The following is a 15,502-nucleotide window of genomic DNA, read 5'->3' as shown; positions in this document are numbered from 1 at the left end:
AACCAGCTAAGTAAAGAAACGTGCTTAAAGGATCACGTTGTTTTTGTCAGCCTTGTTTGTGGATGAACTTTCACGTCATAAGCACACAACTGTTTAAAACTATGAAGAATTAAACCGTCTTCCTTCAGTTTTGCAAAGAAGCCCATTCAGACAGAACTCAATCATGATTTAATTTCCAGGCTCTGGATGGTGATTTCTCTGAAGAGAACCGCAACAAGTGCAGAATTGCTACTGCACCTTTGATAGAGGCAGTTGAAAATTTGACGGCATTTGCTTCAAATCCAGAATTTGTCAGCATACCAGCCCAGATCAGCAGTGAGGTAAGGCAGGATATTGCACTTTCACCCTCAGAAAGTTGAAAATGTTGAATTAATCATGTGTCGGGAGAGAGGAAGTGAGTGTAAAGACCTGGCCCTGAAATGTGTGTCTGCATTCCTGAGTGTTCATAGGTCATCTGCTGTCTTTCGCTTCACCTCTCACCTTGAATTTTGCACCAGTGGGATAAAACTAGGTAGGCTACAGTAAGCGCTGCCAGTCTCCTGTTAGTAAAGTGATACAGTACAGGTGACTCGCATGTCTTGTAAGCTGGATTCCTCCATGTGGTAAAGTAATAAATGTCCCTTTTTCCCTCAAGAACAGTTCTGAACAGGATTGAAGGGACATCGCTGGGGTTTTTCCCTTCCAAAAATGATGCAGTCAAGACAAGAAGCAGGTTTTCTGGGAAGAAATAACTTTCTGTGGGCCTTCTGTATTTTTGTTTTCCCCGAGTTCTTCATCCTCAACTACAGCGGAATAGTATTTAAAGTAACTAATAAAGGGCTTTTTTGTCCTCAGGGGAAAAATAAATAATTAAATAAAGCCTTTGAGCTTCATAAAAGCTTCAAAGTAGAGGTCGTGTATCATTATTGACTCTCCAACTGCTCCTTCCTGCTTTTGGCAGCCTCCATTCCAGCTGGCAATATCAGATGATGCAGTAACTGTTGCAGTCATAAAGTTGTGGGGCTGTAACTGAGATCTAAGGCTGTCTTCCAGGCCTGTGGTACCTGGGTTTACCAAATTACTGGCGATAAAATAGATACGGAGATGATGACCCAATTAGTGTTGTAGTCCAACTAATTCCTGGGAAAAAGGCACGCTTGGTTAGATCTTGCAAGTTTTGTGACAAATAAAGTTTATTTTCAATGATATCTTCATATCCTATGATTAGACAAGTGTCATTGTTTTCTTTTGTTTCTCATCTGGATAGTGTCTTTCTAAACTTGAAAAGTGTTTCTTAAGTATGTTACAGAGAAAACAGTTGGACTGTGCTGATTTCGGTACTATTTCCGTGTTGACTATCTATGAATATGACAGTATGACACGAGAAATGATCATGCCATTTTAATGCTGTTAATTAAACAGATTTTTAGGAGCAGAAAGCCTGGATGAACTCAATTATTTAAATGTTCTTTGTCTTGTACTTTTCTAACCACAGGGATCGCGAGCACAGGAACCAATTCTAATTTCTGCCAAAACAATGTTGGAGAGCTCATCTCTATTGATCAAAACTGCTCGTTCTCTGGCTATCAATCCAAAAGACCCTCCTACATGGTCTGTGCTAGCTGGGCATTCCCATACTGTCTCGGATTCTATCAAGAGTCTTATCACCTCTATCAGGTGTGTCTTTTGTATAACTTTGTGTCCATATTTAAGCCATAATAATTGAGCAGCCGTTCACAAAGAATAATAGTGTATGGCCATTAGAACTGTGGTATTTTTCACTAATGGAAATTATTTATTCTGTGATGCATGATACCTCCCCAGTTATGCTGGGTGTTTAATCATAATTGACGACTGCAGCACTCTGCAGCGTAGGGTTGTTCTTTGCATTCTTTTCTCCTTTCCTGGTTCCACCTCCAATTTGGTTTAAGGTAAATGTAATAGAATGCTGTAGAATAAAAAAGGTGTAGCTAATATTACCTCCATCCAGATCACATATCAACATATAGTATGTGGAAAACAGCATTTTTTTTTTTTTTTTAAGGTGGGTCAGACTATATAAATTACCTTTGCTATCTATTCTTTACTATAGTGTTCTCAGTTTAGTGGCAAGAATGCCGTATCAAGAAGCGAATATTCTTTATTATTTGGACTAAACCTATCTATCCCTTTCTTATTGGAAATTTTAAAGTGTAGATCTATACTTAACCTCTTAATAGTGATTAAATCAAAAGAACTAAGGAGTGCTTACAGTTTCCTTGGTCTTTGAAAAGGATTGTACTGAAACATCAAACTGCATGTCAGGACAAAGTACTCTAACCTTCATTGAAAGATACCTTGGACTGAATGTAACACCTAATAACTAAGAAATTGTTTTCTGGGACAGTCAATCGCGCTGTATAGAAATGTGAATATTTCTCCCTGGTGTCTGTTGCATTTTCATGTTGACCTTCATTGTGGGGCCAGTCTGGCCATTCCAAAGAGGTGGAATTTGCACTTTTCTTCTGAGGCAACAATTTTTTTTGTTGTTGAGAGGAGTGGTGCTTGTGTGTGTGTGAAAGTGTGCAGAGTACTCTGTACATACATCAAAATCCTGTAGGTAGAACAAAGTTAACTTTTGTCCTTGTTGCTTTTCTGCCATGTGTTTTATATACGGTCAGGTAATGAAGTATGCTTGTGTGCATTCCTGAAAGAGCCTGCCTCCTTCCCACCACACACAGCTTACTGTCTCTGTCTTTCAGGGACAAGGCCCCAGGCCAGCGAGAATGTGATTTCTCCATTGATGGGATCAACAGATGCATCAGAGACATTGAGCAGGCCTCCCTTGCAGCTGTCAGTCAGAGTCTGGCCACCAGGGATGATATTTCAGTTGAGGTAAGGGAGATAGCACGGGGACAGTGTCATGCTGAGCAGCCGCACTTACTCTGCTTTTCTTTCCATTTGGAGCTGAGCACTTGGCACAATCTACCAGTGAGGGGAGAATTGTTCTTACTGAAATCTTGCTAGGCAAAATCACACACTGGCCAAAGTGTATCATTTCTGGAAAGATACCAGAATCACCAGGCAGCAGGAGAGGTGAAAGCACTTATTTTTAACCACTCCCATATATTACTCTGACTTCCTGTGCTGATGTGACCAACTGATAGTTAGCGTTTCTCTAGTGCCTTGCCATGGGGAAGTTGGGATGTTTCTGGAACTGATCTATTACTAGAATTCCAGCGATGTAAATGTTTACGTCATTTTTCTTAATGCTTATTTTTCATTGAATAAGTGAAATCTGGAGTTGATGCTGATATGTTCTCATTAAAAAAAGTTTTCTTACCCCCTGCCGCGCCCCGTGGTAGTGTAGACCAATGCTGTGCTATTTCAGCCTTTATTTAATTGAGGAAGGGCCGTCATGCCAGGCTGCCTACGAAAGGTCAGCAATGAATGATGAGAATCTCAGCTTGACATGTCTATTTGTGTATTCCAGTGGTTTCTTTGGGCTGTAATGCTGCATACTAGAAACATTTCAGACTAAGTGAAGCTATACAAAAGAAGTTATAACAGGAAATATGTCATAGATATAATTATTTTCTATTTAAATAATGAAGTCATCTTGGACACCATGTCAAACTGAAATAAATGTTACTGAAAATGGCAGTTATTTATAAAGCAGTACAGGAATGTAATAAAGTGCAAAAATCTTTTGCCTTTCATGAGTGAGCTAAACCCCAGCTGCTGGCAATTGGCTCTGAATTAAAAGCCAGTATTTATGTCTTGACAAGCCCAGTAATAGGCTTTTCTTATGCTCCTGTGCCACACACATTATTCAGGAGGTCAGTCCAAATCTGTCCTTCAGATCTGTCATATTTTTCCTTTGTCTTTCCTTATAGGTGAATTTCTCCTACTAGCTTCAAAGTCTACAGTAGAGCTCTTTGCTCTTGTGCTGTACTGTCTGCTTTGAAAAATATTTCTTCATTTTTAAATTGGAGCTCCTGCTGGTTTCTGTGATCGATGCAGTGATACTAAATCTTTGGAAGGGCAAGAATAGTTTGGGGGGGTTGTCACATTACAATGAGAAAGGACACCTACTCCCAAATTTGCTACAATCAGCTGGAGTAGGAGGGACCCACTTTCCCCCTTCTCTCCCTAGACTTGCCATATAAATCCAAAGAGGAGCAGGCCTGTCTCGGGGTTCTTGTTGTTGAAACAGGGTAAAAGATAAGAAATAAGCAAGTATGTAAAGAAAGCTAACAGTGTGGAGTTCTGCATCCCTCTGTAGTGGGTCATTTGAACAGCATTCTGAGTGTGTTGGTTGGTCTGAGGGTGATTGTTATGGTATGGTACAACTTGATTAAAAGAACAGCTGTGATAGTAACTGACAATTTCTCTTTATATTAGGCTCTACAGGAGCAGCTGACATCAGTCGTCCAGGAAATTGGCCACCTCATTGATCCCATAGCTACTGCAGCTCGAGGAGAGGCAGCTCAGCTTGGGCACAAGGTACTGTCCTACCATTACAAAGGTATTTGAAATCTTGGACAGCTGGATGTTAGGGGAGACCATGTTTTAGTAGCTTTTTCCTTCTTATGAAGGATCAGAAGAAAGCACGTGGAAGGGGGAAAGATCCAGGATTTCCAAATACACGAAGCTGAGACTAAATAAACCTGTTTATGTTTTGGGACATCAGAAAGATATTTTCTTTGAGGCTTTTAGTGATGGGCAGATTTGCAGGAAAAGGACAAATTAAGAAAGGGGAGGAGAAACCAAAGATGGAAGGGTGGAGTGCAGCTTTATAGGTCTCCCTACCTCTGGCTGTTGCAGACAGCAGCTGTACATACATGTAGGTTCTTCTGTCTCTTCTGCTGTATTAAAGGTGACCACAGGACCTGGGGTCCATCACACTCTGGGCCTTATTTGGCAGGTCACAGAATTATAGTTTGAATAGGTGTATATATAGTGGATTTTGGCCAGTTGATGAAGTCTGACAAAAGTCCTTGCATAAAGCACACTACTCCATTTCTTGGCTAGCTCATGACAAAGCGAGGAGGGGAGTGTGGGATATGCACGGAGGTTACCTCTGGCCTGTGGAGGCCCATCTGCCGAAGTGGCTTCTGTAGTCCGGGGAGAGGGAGGTTTAGACTGTGGTTTCAAAGGAGGAGTGTAATGTGCCTGTTTTGTGCCTCTGAGCGAGGCACTCTGTCTCCATTGATTATAGAGGGAATGTTAGCTTTATTAGGAAAAAATTAGTGACTTTGAACTTTGCAGCCACTGTTGCAAATTTTTAGGGGTTGGGGGGATGAAAGGCTTGTAACAATCTTGCTTTCTATTGTAAGCGTGTAAACATGTGTCTCTGTTATATGGAGAGTAAGCATGGTAGAACTTGTCCCTGTTAGATCTCTGTCCAAAACCGAAAAGTTACAACTTATGTACCGGAAGTGTGCATTATTTACTGTGGTTATTACAAGATTTTAGTAGTTTCTCAGATAGCGATTCCTCATCCTTCAATATCTTCTTGAGAGAAAAATAAATGCAAGTTTTCTATGTCAGTGTGTTTAATACTGGAAAAGAATCACTTTGTTAGTGTGAGAACTCTTTCAGAGTGGTACCCAGGTAACTGTTTAGCTTTGGATGACCATCAAATATTTCATAACGTCTCAACTGTTTGCAGTTTTGAGTCTCAGTTTACCTATCCCTTTGAGGCACACAACAAATCAGGATTGCTAAGATACAGGTAGTTAGGGAGTCACATTCCTCCTCACGCTTGTTAGGTAAATGTTGACCAAAGTCAACAGCACTTCTCTTGAGCCTGTTTTTCCTGCTGAATGCAGAAGAAATCATTCCTGCTGTTTACTTTGATACAATTTAAAAGACCTTATGTTTGTGAAATCCTTCTTATTATTAAGGATTTTTTCCTTTTTTTTTTTCTTTTTTTGGCTTTAATCCTCTGAGAAACAAGATAGAAGAAGACATCTGACTGTCTTAAAATGTTATTGGCCTTTAGCTGTCCACATAGTCATTTAGATGGAGTAAACCTGTCAATATCTCTTCCTGCGCATGAAGTACTGCCATTTTTCTTTCCCGTGCCAGCCTTTGTAAGCTGCTTATAGCCCCTGTAAATGTATGCGCACTTGGACTTCTGAGGCTTCAGGTATACCAGATGGTGCTGCAGTGTGCTATTTGTGCATGTGCTGTGGAGTAATCAGCCCAAAGCAGTACGGGGTTTTTGCATCCAATAAGAACTGTAAAAGCAAAGTCTCATGGATTTCTGACAGGAACCAAGCACAGTTGTGGTTTTATAGAAAATGTGTCACATGACGGGTAGACTGTAAAAATATTAATTCCTATAAAAATATTAGCTTATTTTCTTAGAATATGTGTATAGCCAAAAGCAGGTGTTTCCTCAGAATGAGCGTAAATCAAGGAATTTGAAAGTGAAGGGAGACAGAATCACACAGGCACATAATGCAAACTAAGCGTTGTACAGTGCAGAAGCCCTAGGACTGTGTGCCACTTAAGCTAACCTATGGCTGATGGTAATCAGGGAATATGGTTCCTCTCAGTTGCACTTGAGAAACGGGGTTAATGGCTTTCTGTGGTCGTTCTGGCTTTCTTAGGTAACACAGCTGGCAAGTTACTTCGAACCATTGGTATTAGCTGCAGTTGGTGTGGCATCCAAAACACTGGATCATCAGCAACAGATGACCGTGTTGGACCAGAGCAAGACGCTAGCAGAATCTGCCTTACAGATGCTGTACGCCGCTAAAGAAGGGGGAGGAAACCCCAAGGTACGGTTGCCGTGTGTAACTACGGGATTGTTGGAGATGGGAGAGGGCAGGCAGGGCAGAAAAAACAGCACCTGCCTAGTGCACGGCTCAGGGATACATTTGCCGTCTCCCCTCGGAGAGGGGAAACACTTGTTGAAGACAGGAATCCATCCCCCACCTTTCTCTGAAGGACACTTGCCTGTCCCACTTGTGTTTGCGCCTATTTTCTTGGTGCTTTTTGTTGTTGTTGTTTTTTAATTATATTTGTTCTAGTTTTTTATTTTTTCTTTTTTATGAGTTTTTCATTTCATTTTCATTTTTTTCATTGCATTTTCATTAATGTCCAAGCAGGTTTTTTTAAGTAGATTTTTGATTGGAGATAGAGGATTTGGGGGGTTTATTTTGTTTTTATTTACTGGTTTAGAAAAACTGTGTGAAATATTTCTTTCTGAGTGTTTTTTGTTACGGTATTTTTAGTGATATTATTTAATAGTGGTATTTTTTTCCTTTATATGGCAAGCATTTTCTCTTGTTGTTCCTATGTCTATATGTGGGTGTTTTTGAACAATTCATTCTGGTACAGAAGTAGACTGTTTCACTGTCTGGTGTTATTTTTGCCTTATCTTTGTTGCTTCTGTTACAGACAAGTCCTTTTCATCATGTTTTCTATACGAGGTCCTGTTACTTTTTGAAGCAATTCTTATTTGACATTGTGTTTTCTCGTCTAAGCAAGATTTGTTCTGTCAACATTGGTGTTACATTTAGGTTCTCATCTTTGACCTGAAATGGGATTTTCAGAGCTGTTATTGTATTGTCTTCATTAATTATGCTTTGATTTGCATGTTGATTTGTGCACAGAATGCTCTCTGATTTCTGTTTTCTCATTGTCTCCCTTCCAGGCATCCCATACTCACGATGCAATCACTGAAGCCGCTCAACTGATGAAAGAGGCTGTGGATGATATCATGGTTACCTTAAATGAAGCTGCAAGTGAAGTAGGCATGGTTGGAGGTATGGTAGACTCGATAGCAGAGGCAATGAGCAAGGTGAGCATAGAAAGCCAGACCCCCTTTTTTTGTTTTGTACTTGAAAGCTGAACCACATTGCAGGGGGTTGGAAGAGCTGCTGATGATTCACTTCAGCAATGGTTGGTAATGCTGTGACAGGAAACCTAAAGATTCTTTGTTTTGAAGATTGTGAAATCAAACTGATGTGGGCGATGGTGGTCGTGTTAACAATCTAAACAGTACCTGTTGGTAGAATTACTACAAAATATTTTTATTCAGGAATATGCTGGTATTTAACTATGATCTTAGGTCAACTGGCCTTTTATTTTTGTTTCATTTTCCTACTTATCTTTCATGTTAGTCTCCTAAATGATTAGCAGGCCAGCCTTGAAGCAAACTACTTTCAGAGAAGAAGAGGTCAAAGCCTGAAGTGCTCTGCTACACTTTGTAAAGTATTCTACTGAAAACGTATAGTTGCAAAATGTAAATGAGTTCAATCCAAATAATTGGCATTTCCTGTCTCAAGATAAAGGCGTTCAGGTTTGAAGCCTTTACCATGTAAAGGAATCTTACATTATCTTCTTGCAGGAACATTTTGTTTTGTAACCATTGTATGTTCCTTTCTACATTAACTGAGAGCTACAGGTGGTTTGGTCTTGCACTCCAAAACTCTGCACTGTAAATTCTCTGCATCTTCCATGCTCCTAACATGGGCTAGAGTCTTTTGTGAGCTTCTCTGTACACCCTGGTGCAGTGTCATCACTTGCATATTTTGAGAGAGGAGATCATGAAAATGAATATTTAGTACAATTTCATTAATATGTGTAAAGTATGTTGTTGGTTATGACCTTGTGTTTTCTGCCATATTTCTCCCTCTTTTTTGCAGCTGGATGAAGGTACGCCTCCAGATCCCAAGGGAACGTTTGTTGATTATCAGACGACTGTGGTGAAGTACTCTAAAGCCATTGCTGTAACAGCACAGGAAATGGTAAGATTTGGTTAGAACTAAGTACAAACTCTTCTGTGTACATACGGAATGTGGAATGATTTGCGCAGTGTTGCAAAACTCTTTATAATGCTGATTTTCAATAACCTTATCTCTTCAGGGGTAATGGAGCAAACAAAGGAAGTGATGATTTTGTCAATTTAAGTCTTGGATCTTAGTGTCATGATCGTAGAGGTGGCCCTCTACAGGAGGACTACTGGATTGTGTTGTGGCTCTTCTGTGCAAAAACTTTTTATTTGGCTCATTTTCGATGAGAAATAAAAGGAAAACATTTCACCTGCACGCTTTTTCTAGCAGCCTGTTTAATTGTCACTGAAATACCACCTTACACTTCAGGTTACCCTTTCACACATACTGTTTCATTTAACTTGCGAAATAACGTCAGTATTTTCAGACCCCTGTAATACTTTTGAATGAATGCAGATCAACATCTCAAGTTGTTCTTTTCTTGCATTTCTGTGATTCACCCAGGTTTAACAAAAGAAAAAAGGACACTTGTTGAATTTAATTTTTCTTAACTCATATTTCACAGAAAAGGTTACTATAACATGTTTACCTTTTGAAGAGTACTTGCAGTTCTTGTTTGGTTTTGAGAGACAAGGGGATTATTTATGTGTGCTACAGCCAGGATTTGTTTACAAAATTGATTGCCGTTGCAGTCAAGACAGGTTGATGATTCTGCTCTGTAGGGCATTGCAGCTTATTGGCAAACAGTATAAATTTGTCTAAAACTAGTTTTGCCCTAATGATGGAATTCCATGGCTTTACTAACATAAATTGGAGACAGAAGAAATATTCTGTTAAAGAGTAGGCTTTTTCTACAGAGATTTGGTTATTTTATACTGATGTTCTACCAAGGCATTCTGTGTAGTCCTATGTGTTTCTTCTTGGTCTTTTTCCAGTATCTTAGATGTGTTCTGCATCGGTCCTCGGATTTTTCCATTTTCATGCTCCCATGCCACGCCAGCTGAGACTGATGTAGGCTAGCTCACCTTTGACAAAATAAGGTGGCTGTGACAGGCAAAACCCACTTCCCCACCTGGTCTGAGTAACTGTGTACCCGGCCCATCACCCCATTGTGTCAAAGAGTGAATTACCAGCTCTAACTGCTGCTCTTTGATTACTCTGTATGTTCTGTGAGTGCCTGGTTCCCATGACTCTAATAAAGCATGTTTGCTTGGGTTTCCTCATGGAATTCTTGCTGGAGGACAGGTCCCTTACATGGCAAGTGGTTTTCCCCTTTTCATCAGTGTGGCCAAACAAATGACTGTGCTTCTAAGCTGGAGTGTATTAACAAATTATTCTCATGCTTGTCATTTTTCTCTTGCCTGTGTTCTTTTTTCAGATGACTAAGTCGGTTACTAACCCAGAAGAGTTGGGAGGACTTGCATCACAAATGACCAATGACTATGGGCATTTGGCTCTCCAGGGCCGAATGGCTGCAGCTACAGCAGAACCAGAGGAGGTCTGCAGTTTTTAGACCTCTTTATTCTCTGTACACAGTGGCGTCAACACGGGTATTCTTTTACCATGGAGAATACAATAAATACAGAGCGAAGTGACAAGGGGTATTCACCTCGCTCAGTTGCAGCAACACACTTGCAGCCATTGCCAAATGCGATACATCCCTTGTATGATCAGACAGATAATAGGTTTCAAAGAGTTGGGTAATGTGTTTTCTTTCAAATGTCTTTGCGATGATTCTAAAACAAATGCAGTGAATCTCTTTCCACTGTCTTTGCTTTGTTAGCCACTTTTGTGTGCAAGCACTACCTATAGTATGTGTGCTCTGTCTGACAGACAAGCAGACGTGCTGCCTCTGACCCATTGACACTTGAAATGTGGGACAGGACAGCACATCTCTTCCCGGAAGAATTCATTTGGCCTACTGTCATTTGATTGAAACCATGACATGGAACAGAGTCAACATTATAGGTGTGCTTTGGCTATGCAGATCTGTCTCTTTTATGATCTACTTCAATTTTCGCTAAAACCAAACTTTAAGACAGAAACAATATGCAGGCAGACAAAAGCTCTACCGAGTTTGTTTTCATTTGACAGAAAGGAACCAATGAGCATAAGCGAGATTGTATGTCTTTTCAATATGCTGTGAAATCTTAGAATATTGACAGTTATTTACATCCATGCGTCATAAGTACTGTTTCCTTCTTACAGTTTTTGGAGAGATATCTATTTTGGTCTTTGGTATTGACCTTTCCCTCCTCCAAATACACTCTCTATTCAGTGTGCCTTCACAGGTTGGGGCAGAGCTGCACGTAGTACTACGGAGTACATGTTTACTGATAACACACTTCACTTTTACCACTGCTCATGTGCACAGGTGTATAACAATAGCGATTAGGATTTAATACAGTGTTTTCAGTGAACATTCAGAACTTCAAACTGTCTTTGATCCTGTTTCTCTTCAGCCCTTCCATTGCTCTTGATACATGTGAATCGTGTATGGAACAAGTTTTCTCCTAGGAGTGCAATGAATCAGCAGACTTTTAACAACACTTAGGGACTATGCAAAAGACATAACATTTTACTTTGTAAGTGTGGTTTTTTTATGCTACAAGGCTTGTTATAAGAATTACTCAATCAAAGAACAGAAACCTTTTGTCAAAGCCTTGGTCCACCTTCAGAAAGAAACAGCTTGTGATAATAATGGATAATTCCGTAGAACAGGACAGAACTTCCTAAATTACTTGGCGCTTTCACTTACAACTTGCACATACAAAGAAAACTTTTAATTATTTACTATACAGCTTTCCTTTGATCTCATATGTTTTGATGAATTACGTATATATATATATGGGGTTTTTTGTCTTGCCTGTAAGCGATTTCAAGTATTTCCTGTCTGAAAGAGAGATGCAGGCAACCAGTAGGAGCACAAGTATCTTTTTCTGATGGGACATCTTTCATACTTTCGGAGTTGGAATACAATGTAGGAGAAGTGTGTTCGCCATGCAGTCTTACGCATCTGATGCTAACAGGAATATGGACTACTCACCTCAGTTCCATTAACCTGTTACAGTAGTTGCTACATATTCGTAAAGTCATAGAATGGTTTGGGTTGGAAGGGACCTTAAAGATCATCTAGTTCCAACCCCCTGCCTTGGGCGGGGACACTTTCCACTAGACCAGGTTGCTCAAAGCCCCGTCCAACCTGGCCTTGAACACCTCCAGGGATGGGGCATCCACGTCTTTCCTGCGCAACTTGTTCCAGTGTCTCACCACCCTCTTCTTCTCTGAGTACAATTACAGAAATCCTTTTACCTCTTCTCATCGCATGCCTCTGGTTATGGAGCATAGACAAACTTTGAGATGGGGTAAGAGGGTATCTCACCATCACTGCGTGTATCAGATTGTATCTAGACAGAAGACCTTCAAAGAGTTTTTGACTTTGTAATTATGTTCCACCACTGATAGACTACTTGAGTGTTTCAAGCTCAGTAGCTACACGAAAAGCAATGGCTTGCATTTGGCTTGGTAGTATTAAATTGAATTACCATTTCTGCATGTTACTTTCTGCCTGAAGTTGAAATAATCCCATTTGTGATACTAATGACTGTGATTCCTGCTTACTTATTAATGCCAATATACACCTATATGCCTAAGTATATACAGGTACTAAAACTATCATGTGTTTCTAAACAGGGACTGTGCAGTTTATGTTGTAGGATTATTAATAAATCAGAAACAGTGAGGGCAGGATTTTCTACATTTCAGTGCTCTGCACGTGTGTGGTCAGTTCTTGAGAGCTGAGCCTCTGTGTGAGATTCAAAAAGAAATGGAGCTGTATACTTTTTGACCCAGTTTCAGTAGTGCAGACTGAATGTGTACTTTTTACCCTTTGTATGTACCTTGAATACAGCTGACCCTGATGATACAGTTCTGGGAGATGAAGTAGAGTTATTTGAGTGTGGTGAAGTTGTGCGTGCTTGAATTACGTATGCTTGAATTGGATAGACACCTTACACATTCTCTTTCCTGGGGTCCACTTCACTACTGCTCCTGGTTCATCACTAAGCCTTTTATAGGATTGTGCTACATGAGTAGATGGTATTACATCTACAACTTTTTTTCTGATTTCTGCGGAGAGTTTATCGAGGGGCGGAATATTGGTAATAAAGATTCACTAGAGTGACCATGTTTCCATTTATGTTGACACAGTGTACCAGCATAGCATTTATTTATTCACTTTGCTTTTGCTTCCTTTTTCCCACTACCTCCTTTAACATCTAGATAGGGTTCCAGATCAGAACTCGGGTGCAAGAACTGGGCCATGGCTGTATCTTTCTTGTGCAAAAAGCTGGAGCTCTCCAAATTTGCCCTACAGACAGCTACACCAAACGGGAGTTGATAGAATGTGCTCGTGCTGTCACGGAAAAGGTAAGACATCCCTCTCTGTTGCCCCATGGTGTTTGTCTACCGAGCTTCCCCAGGGAGTAAACCAGTCAAATCGTTTGTGTTCAGGAATTTTTTTATTTTTGTTTAAATTTCCCATTATAGTACAATGTTGGCTGAATTACACTAAGTTCTTACTTTTCTTTCAAGCGTTCCGTGCAGTTCATGTGGTCAATTAGCCCATGATTAACCCTTGCTCATGTCTCGTAATAAAACTTCAGCCTCATACCAAAGGGAGACTGGTCCAATACTAATCCCTAAGACAGGTGGCACTTGTGCCTTATGAGGCACTCCCTTGGAAGTGCAAAGTCCATGTGGATGGCCACAGTTACTGAGATGAGGTTGGTCAATGACAAGTGATTTCATGTAGTGACGTCCACCCCTTTTAAGACTGTGCCAAGCCAACGTGCTTAGAACTGCATCTTCAAACTGTCTGGAGTTTCTTGGTCTTTGAAATGTCCATGTCAGACAGAGGGCCTGGTAACTTGGCTTTGGTGAACCTTTTTGATGGCCTCTCTCTTTTTTTGGGCACAAACATTGAGAGTCAACTGTCAGTTACTTTTAGATGTCACCAAACATCACTTGTTCAGCCTGTGTTAGTGTGCTCTCAACTGTACAAATTTTCCGGCCTGTCATGCCCCAGGAGTATCAGCAATTCCACATTTAGACAAGGGTAGACAGTATCTTGTAAGAAGAGCAAGGATAGTAATAATGAATCATGGGGACAAACTGTTCAGGGACAGCTTTGAGTCTGAACAGAACCCCAGGAAGAACTGTAGTAGTAGAAGTCAGCATACGTATCCCCAGATGTGGAGCCTTTCTTGTAAAAACAGAATTTAGGACTGTAGTTCGGCATGAGAACAGCATCCTAGCTGCGGAGCTTTGTAAATACAATGTTACTTAGATGAAATGGAGATCTCCAGCTTTTCTAGTGATCAAAAATGTTGCTAGATATGAAGCTATGTATTGTATTTCTATATTTTTTTATAAATATAACAATATTTAGTATCTGGCTTCAGAGAGTTTATATTTTGTATTTGTCTGATGTTAAAGTTTATATGTGTACTGTACGTGACTCCTGGGGTGCTTGAGGATGGTGTTTATTTGCGTGTGTTAGGGAAAGAGCAGTAGCTCTCAGCTCTGATATTTATGCTGGCAGAAGTTCACTACATTAGCTCTGATTGTATTTCAAGGAAGTTTTAACTGATGTGCTTCATGCTATGATGAACAGATCTCTTCATTCTGTCTGAAAAGTGGACTTGCTCGCTGAAATCCCCTTTAATTTGAGACAATCTTTAGTCATCACAATGACTACTGCACAAAGAGAGCAAATAAGGGAAAGGGGAAGGAGAGGTTTATTAATGTTTGTAAAATGACACTGCAGAATGAATTTCCACTGATTCCAGTCATGCTAAAGAGTTCGCTTAACTCAACATCCCATAATGAGGCTTTCTTTCGATGACTACCTTGTTGTTTTATGCTGTTTCCAGGTCTCCTTAGTTTTATCTGCCCTTCAAGCAGGAAACAAAGGTACACAAGCCTGTATTACTGCGGCTAGCGCCGTGTCTGGGATAATCGCAGATCTGGACACCACTATCATGTTTGCTACTGCTGGAACCCTTAATGCCGAGAACAACGAATCATTTGCAGACCACAGGTCAGTGTAACTGAAAAAGATGGAAGAGCGTGTGCACAGAGGAACAGTGGAACTGGCAGAAGCGACTGGCACATGGAAATAAATTTTTACCTTTCTAGATTGCATGAATGAAATTGAATTGAGGCAGTGGAGTGAGAAAAGAAATAGGAAAATAGGGATATTGATAGGGGACAGCGAGCTTCACTTGGGTTATTTCTGTGAGGAAAGAATTGAAAAAAGCTGGGGAACATCTGCCAAGAGCACTTCCAACAGAGACCACAACTGTAGCACTATTTTGGCTTTCTTTTGTTTTTATTCAAGCCACCTCATTGCATAGACTACCATGCACTGTTATTCCAGTAGCAAAAATTAGCTGTCCGTGACATTGAAGAGGAATCTTCTACATACTTTTTTCCAACAGCTGTCTGGCTGTTTGTCTTGCAAAATCATGCTTATGGTTAATGCTGTTGTGGACAGGGGTGATGGAAACGGCACAGCTATGCCACACATTTTCCCCTTTGGCAGAGATAAGCCCATTTTCCTTTCAAGTAGCATCTGCAACAGAATAATCCCTCAGCATTTTTCATTGTGTTAAGAGATTTGCAGCGTCTGACTCTTACTTCCTTTGCAGTAAACCCCAGGGCTTCACAGCCGAGACACTGACTTACTGCTTCGCAGCCTCCTTGGCCTACACAACAACTGCATGGCCAGCATT

The 15,502-nt window shown here is 40.4% G+C and overlaps 1 protein-coding gene across 1 annotated transcript in view; it reads left to right on the top strand.

The window, feature by feature from the left end:
* Window positions 1-15,502, top strand: part of TLN2 (talin 2) — a gene marked incomplete at its 5' end in the record, with an annotated part of 112,525 nt that overhangs the window by 60,613 nt on the left and 36,410 nt on the right. Inside the window, 10 exons of the mRNA XM_082488644.1 lie at window positions 180-320; window positions 1,475-1,656; window positions 2,721-2,853; window positions 4,363-4,464; window positions 6,579-6,749; window positions 7,628-7,774; window positions 8,622-8,723; window positions 10,087-10,206; window positions 12,990-13,136; window positions 14,642-14,808. Of these exons, the coding sequence (XP_082344770.1) occupies window positions 180-320; window positions 1,475-1,656; window positions 2,721-2,853; window positions 4,363-4,464; window positions 6,579-6,749; window positions 7,628-7,774; window positions 8,622-8,723; window positions 10,087-10,206; window positions 12,990-13,136; window positions 14,642-14,808 (1,412 nt within the window). The remainder of the gene's footprint in view (window positions 1-179; window positions 321-1,474; window positions 1,657-2,720; window positions 2,854-4,362; window positions 4,465-6,578; window positions 6,750-7,627; window positions 7,775-8,621; window positions 8,724-10,086; window positions 10,207-12,989; window positions 13,137-14,641; window positions 14,809-15,502) is intronic.

Source organism: Vanellus vanellus, assembly GCF_965231255.1.
Source record: "Vanellus vanellus genome assembly, chromosome: 11".
Lineage (NCBI taxonomy): Eukaryota > Metazoa > Chordata > Aves > Charadriiformes > Charadriidae > Vanellus > Vanellus vanellus.
Note: the sequence above shows the minus strand (reverse complement) of the source record. Positions and strands in the feature narration are given on the sequence as shown.